The sequence below is a fragment of the Microtus ochrogaster genome, chromosome 8, assembly GCF_000317375.1.
Source record: "Microtus ochrogaster isolate Prairie Vole_2 chromosome 8, MicOch1.0, whole genome shotgun sequence".
NCBI classification, from domain to species: domain Eukaryota; kingdom Metazoa; phylum Chordata; class Mammalia; order Rodentia; family Cricetidae; genus Microtus; species Microtus ochrogaster.
This window is the reverse complement of record NC_022015.1, coordinates 66061694-66068756: the sequence shown is the minus strand read 5'-3', so window position 1 is coordinate 66068756 and position 7063 is coordinate 66061694. Positions and strand designations below refer to the sequence as shown.

Genomic DNA, 7063 nt, shown 5'->3' with positions numbered 1-7063 from the left:
GCTACCTCACACAGTACTGATGGTTACTAGGTTACATCTGGGAGCCAGGTAACATGTCGCCAATGCTACCTCACACAGTACTGATGGTTACTAGCTAACAGGTGTGAGCCAGGTAACATGATAACTGTCTCACATGTGTGATCTCATGTCTAAACTAGCTTACCAGTCCATGTTAATTGCATATTAGTGGGGATGGGTGGGAGGTATAGTATGTGCTGATCAAAGGCCTCCTCCCTTTTCTCCTTACCCACCACACGCCCTTTCTCATCTGTAGGCTGCATTGTGGGTACAGAGCGAGCGCTCACATAGGAGAGCATATCTTGTCTGGCTAGTCCATCCCCAGAAGTTTCCAGTCTTTCTTTCTCTACCCTGTCTTCAGGAAGCCATTGATGTGGACTTTCTGTTACCATAGAAATTAGTTTTCACGTTATTTTCTTAGACTCTGCTGACAGGCCTTTGAGGTAGACTCAATCCTCATTTTATGGATTCAAGCAAACTTGAGCGATAAAGCCCCTGGCAGGGCCAGGCCTTCAGTTTCACCTGGCATAAAAACAGGGGCATTGTCCAGGCCCCTCCACTTAAATCACCTCTGTGTCTGCACTTCACAGGTTGTTGGGGACAGAGATGGTTTATCTGGGTCCTAAAATATCAATTGCAAGTTAATGAAGGCTGGGTATTAAAGTCACCTATTGTACCGGCATATACTTAATACCAGCCCTTTAGAGGAATTAGCGAGACAGAGATGGGCGGATCTCTGTGAGTTTGAGGCCAGCCTGGTCTACATGGTGAATTCCAGGCCAGAGCTACATAGTAAGGCCCTGTCTCCAAAAAGAAAAAAAAAAGGTTAGATAGAATGTTAGACCATTTTTGACCTTAGAGCCCTCAGCCACAAATTCAGACAACAGCACCTTTCTAAGGATGCCACGAGCGGTCTTCAGATTATCCACACAGAACTGCTCCCTGTGTGGATGCACGTGCAGGGGCCTGTCAGCAGAGAAGCAGCCTCCACCACCCCCCCCCCCACTGATGCAGCTACGACACCTTGAGTTCCCACCAACCACAAGTTCAGCGACAGATTGATGTGGGAATGCCAAAACCACAGGGACGCGGGAGAAAGAGAGCGTGAGGCGGGAGAGTGATTTGTCCTCACCGGTTTCCCACACGGCGGCGGCGGTTCAGAAACACATGGGAGAGGAAATGGGAAGCAGTCTCGGGAGGAAAATTTGAGGCAATCTAAGGATTGCTTTACAAGAATAAAAATTGTAGCTTGGGGAATATTCCTCGGGTTGAAGTGAAAATATTTGTGAAACGTGATGTCATGTGTTTAACCTGCTCTGCTTTACTGAAGGGGAAAGTCGAGATGACACTGGAAGTCCTCAACGAGAGGGAGGCAGACGAGAGGCCAGCCGGGAAGGGGCGGAATGAACCCAACATGAACCCCAAACTTGACCCACCAAAGTGAGAGGCCTTCTTTGTTCTGTGTGTTGTCTGGTCCCCAAACACCTGCAGTTCGAGAGCCCCCCTTCCAGTTGGCTTAATGGGCTGGATTAGCTATTGGGCTTCTAATTTCGTTCTTCACAGTGGGCCCTGGGGGGGATGGGGCGGTAGGTCTCATTTTAAACCATTCACCTTCCCCATCAAGCCAGAGTTTGATATCCTCAGCATCTGAAGGAATGGGTGTGGGGATCTGAGCTATTCCCAGCCAACTACAGAGGCTAACAAAGGAGAGCTACCCGGAGGCTGGGAAAGTGGTGGGCACAGTAGGAAAGGGGAGGCTGAAGCTGCTCCTTCAACTGTAGCTTGTCCCAAATTTATTAATTCACGATTCTTGAACTGCTACAGTCTGGTAGACAGTCCTTTGTGAGTTAAGAAGGGGTACTATGTCTTGCATTGCAGCCGACCGGAAACCTCCTTCCTCTGGTTCACGAACCCCTGCAAGACTATGCGCTTCATCGTGTGGCGCCGGTTCAAGTGGGTGATTATCAGCCTGATTCTGCTGCTCATCCTGCTGCTGTTCGTGGCTGTGCTCCTGTACTCATTGCCGGTACGACATCTGGGCCTCGGCTTCCACAGCCCTGCTTCGCCATAGCCACCAGGCAGCGACCCTATCACAGCCCCTCTGCGTTTGAAAGTTTAATACACTGCCCAGTGGTAGAAGCCGCATCCTTGATTTTAATGACTTACCACAAGCTATTATGGTCTAAACAAACCAAACAACAAAAACCCACTGGCTTTAAGAACTCTAGGAGAAAGGCCCCAAGCCTCTATCTGTATTTGTCTAGGTTCTAGGCAGTGTTTCCAAGTGATTTAGTGTGTGTGTGTGTGTGCTCGCGCGCGCGTGTGTTTGCATATGTGTGTGTGTGTGTGTGTGTGTGTGTGTGCGCATGAGTGTGTGTGTGTCTGTGCTCACCCATGCATACACACGTGGAGACCAGAAGTCAATATGCAGTGTCTTCCTCTGACCTTTGCCACCTTATTTTTTGTGATGGGGGCCCTCACTAACCTGGAGCTTACTGCTTCTGCTAAGATGGCGAGTCAGAGAGGATGGAGATCCTCTTGTCTCTGCTGTCTCTCTATACATCAACGCCACCATTTCCTTGTGACCCACAAAGCCATTTTACCAGCCCCCCCCCCGCTTTCACCTTTCTTGTCCCAAACAATCATGTACCCAAACTCCTGGTCTAGACACTGGTGGTCCCCAAGACCTCAACAAACCCCTCACTCCACTCCAAACAGTTACTGCCTGGACCCACATTTTGTTTTGCAAAATCTTGTTCTCGATGACCCATTTCACAAATAGCTACTCCTTAAATTTCTTCCAATCACCTTAGTTATAAACAAGAGCCTGAATTGAAGGTTTGGCTGTGTGCACAGACGCTGTGCTCTTATTCCTCCATTCAGGGGATGCGTGGAACATCTAATTAAAATGCAGAGATAAAAAGAAGCAGCCCGAGGGAAGACAGCATGAATACATACTGGCAGTGTGGATGGGAAGGTCTTAGCTAGGAACTCGCTGCTAAGGACATTCTCCCCAGGGAAGCAGTTTAGTCTCCGGAGAAGGGGTGGTCTAGGCAGAGCAAGCCATGAGCAGAGGCAAAGTGCATAGCTCTGGATGGAGCAGCAGGCATCCCAAGGCTCTGTCTCCAACTCACTTCCATGATCCTGTAGCTCCTGTAGGTTCTGAGTTTGGAGACACCGTCATGCAGACACAGCAGCATCTCTGTGCCTGGCTCCTATCTTCCCCTGTGTAATAGTTTCAGAATTGACTCTGATTATATGCACAATGTTTTCTGGTTGTAGGTTATACAATCTGTCTTGACTATTTAAAAAGAAACTCCATATAGTTATTTTTTTCATGATTTAAATTCTGTTTTTAAAAAACTCCATATAGTTATTTCTTCATAATTTAAATTCTAACAATGGTGTCATTCAGAGAAGGACAGTGTTTAGAGACAGTTGGGACTTGATGGGCACTCAGTAGGTAGAGGGGGGCCAGGGGTGGCTCTGAATGTCCCATGGTGCACAAGCCTGCCCAGCCATGCTAAAGGATGGCATGTCAGACTGAGAAGTCACGTGTCCAAGTAGTCACACAATTTCTGTCTCTCTTTCAGAACTATTTATCGATGAAGATCGTGAGGCCAAATGCATAATGAAAGCAGAGCCTTCAGTCAGCAGCAATGAAGAACTGCCTCACACACTGAAGTGTGATTTCAAGACCAAGACCACCCCAGGTCTGTGTGTTAAATACTTCATCAAGACTCGTCAGTTCCTAGTAGGTCTAAATCCTAAGAGGTCAGATAACAAGCTGCCTTCTTATCCTGTTATCTTTTTAAAGTATTAAAAAAAACTTTATTTTCTAAGTTTTAAGTCTATTTTCTGAGTATTTTTAAGGTGGCTGGTTCCATTTTAAAATTATCTCTCTATGTGCTTTCCATTTTACGATTCAAGTTTGGGAAATTACTGAAATGAATTTGAAATGGTCTGTGTCTTCATGTCATGTTTCCTATTTGTAATCAAGAGAAAGAACCTCCATTATAAGAGGTAGCGGGGATGGTTGGAACAGCTCTTATTGGTGCTGCAGCCATCATTGTGGGATTCCCTGCAGACAAATGCCATGAGACTCTTTGCGACCTCAGTGATGAAAGCAAATAAAAGTATCTCACCTGGTACACGTGGATGTGTGTCCTCTGTTCTGATTGAGCCGGGAGAGAGGCAGGATCAGTTCCACTGCATTCCGCTTGACCATAAGCCCTTTACGAGCATGCTGCCAACTTGGGCCAATGGGTCCAATAATACAGCTACCAGTTATGAATAGTGTGGTAGCAGCCTGCCACCCTGTTTTCAAGGCTCTGTGTGTGCCACTCAGTGAATCTGCAATGTAGCTCATAAATTTATAGTTGAAGAAACTGAGGGTTAAAGAAGCTGTAGCTTTTCCGAGACCACACAACCAAAAATAAGTCTGGATTTAGACCCAGGGATTACAGATCTGCCACCCCCCCACCCCCACCCCCAGTTTAAGTGGTATTCATAAGTACCAGGCAAGCACTCTATCAACTGAGGCGCGTTCTTCAGCCTCTCTTAAGATCTCTTAAAGCAACACTGCAGTAAGGAAAGTATGACCCCCATGCCAACACCAAAGACGCTCAGAATGTCTGCTGGAACAAGTGAGAACATTGTGTCATTCCTACATGTAAGAGAAGGTTATCAAGTAAGTCACTAACAGTTCTATTCAAACGGAAGTTCAAGACTAAGGAACAAGAAATGATGCAATAATTCTATGTAGCTGGCAATTCAGGCAGTTTATACTGCAAAGGCAACTGTCCATCTCATTGCTGAGGTGTTTTGTGGTTTTGATATTTTAATTCCCTCTAGTATCCTGTCACAATTCCCAGCAATCCAAGTGTACTCAATCACAACAAACTGTTAAGGAATAACAAACAGCTCTGGCTGGATTGACATGTCCCACGGTGAGGCTGCATGTAGCAGCCACTCTTGTGAAAGGCTACCCCTCCCAGTCACTGGCAGAACTCCTGAATGCCACCTTCTCCTTGGCACTTAGGCCTCAAGTGATTCTTTGGTTTCAGAGGTGAGCTGGTTGCTTCAACCTTTCTAGAGAAATATAGATAACGAAAGACCTACAAACATCTCTGCCCTTCAACTCGAAGGAAATAATCAGAAGGATGGAGGAAGGTTCATGTACACAATCCACATAACAGTATGCCTACTAATGGTACTGGCTGTGACCTCCCTAGGGGTCCATTATAAGACAACAAATGATAGATAGTAAAGATCCTGTATAGATTTAAAAACTTAAAATATGTCTTTTCTTGGGGTGCATATCGACATAAAATAAGGTCTTGAATATGTAAGCTATTTAATGTAATTCATCAAAATGGTGCTAGAACAGTTTGTGGAACATTTATATTTGTTCACAGTGAGGTTATAGTTTATGAGGCTTGGTTGGCATTGAAGTTTCTTGAATCTCTTCCCACAGAGTCTAAGCTGGGTTTGAACAGTGCTGGTGTATGTTTCACGTGGCCGCCGTGAGCTATGGTTAATCTCCACAGCTGACCGTAGGTTCCTTGAGGGATGAGGAGCACCTAGAAGACCCGCACCCCAGGGTACCATGGAGCAGCAGGCTTGGATTTGTATCATGGACATAAATCAGCCAGATTTATGTGCACTTGGAAGAAATAGTGTCACCTCTAAACCGAGGTGAGGGTGTTAAGTGCCCCGGTTCTTAGTGCGGGTGGCTTTAGTATCACATTTACTGATTAAAGTTGGCTGTGTCCTTCTAGGTATGGAACCGAGAATGGGTTCTCTTTACACAGGACCCAGACTCACTAAGTAGGAGGGGCCTAAGTCAGGGGTACGGCGGCATCATCTGCCTTCTAAGCTACAGCTGTGACCTTGAGGGAGTTCAAACTCATGGTGTAGGGGTCCAGTGGTTGTGGGGACACTTCCGTCACATGTCCTGTTTATTATCTCTGGTTGTACTAGCTGACCCCTCACTGTGAGCTGCAGCTCACTGGTATTATCAAAACCTTCACTGTGAGTGGCCTACTACCCACGGGTGAAGCCCTCGGGTTCGCGTTGCCTTCCAGCCTCCAAGTCACAATGAGCCCACACCTAGAGAATTCCTTCCTAACACTTAGACCAAATTGAAGGTCCATGGTTTTCATCTAATTCCAAGACAGTATTTTTTGGTTTTTCGAGACAGGGTTTCTCTGTGGTTTTGGAGATGATATATTTTTGTTTTGTTTTTGTTTTTATTGTTTGTTTGTTTTGTTTTGTTTTTTGCTTTTATTTTATGAGACAGGATTTCTCTGTGAAGCTTTGGAGCCTTTCCTGGAACTCACTTTGTAGACCAGGCTGACCTTGAACTCACAGACATTGGCCTGCCTCTGCCTCCCAAGTGCTGGGATTAAAGATGTGCACCACCACTGCCCGGCCAAATTGATATATTCTTAGAGGGGAAAAATAAGTCACTTAACAAAAGAGTATTCATTGTTCCAGACATGTATGTTATCTGAAGATGCCAATCAGTATACTATTGGGATGGACCAATCAGAAAGGATGTCTTTGCACATCATGATGGATACAGGCTACTAAATATTCTTGAGCATCAGCCATACCAGGAGGTGCAGACTGGTTACAGCCTTCATTCTGGGGACTCCTACCGCCATATTCTCCACAATGCCTCCCTGAGGGAACCCTTGCCAAGTAGACAATGGAATGGCTGGCAGGAGAGTCTCTTCCTTGCTTCGCCATGTTTATGTGGAGTCACGAGCATCCTCCTTTTGGGTAAAAGTCAGCAAAGCTCCACTAGGGTGAAATGATTCATGGGGGGTACCAGGCAAGGTTTTCTTCCCCTCCCTCAGAAAAAGCTTAATCCTGTCAAAAGATAATGGTCCCTCAATGGAGGTTGTTAGTGGCCCGGTGACCTATAAATGATAGCCAAAAGCTGGAACTAATCCCAGTCCAGTCAGATTGTCGCTTCACTGTGAATTAAATAACACTCGGTCCTAACTCACTGCAGCACGTGCCGCCATTAACACTGGAG

At 46.1% G+C, this 7063-nt stretch overlaps 1 protein-coding gene across 2 annotated transcripts in view; it reads left to right on the top strand.

The window, feature by feature from the left end:
- The window catches only part of Myof (myoferlin), a 145733-nt gene extending 141596 nt beyond the window's left edge, over positions 1-4137 (top strand). For both annotated transcript variants that reach the window (XM_026781641.1, XM_005352197.2), the window contains 3 exons: positions 1349-1458; positions 1897-2044; positions 3612-4137. In XM_026781641.1, coding sequence (XP_026637442.1) covers positions 1349-1458; positions 1897-2044; positions 3612-3650 — 297 coding nt within the window. In that variant the 3' untranslated portion in view covers positions 3651-4137. The remainder of the gene's footprint in view (positions 1-1348; positions 1459-1896; positions 2045-3611) is intronic.
- The last annotated feature ends 2926 nt before the right edge of the window (positions 4138-7063 follow it).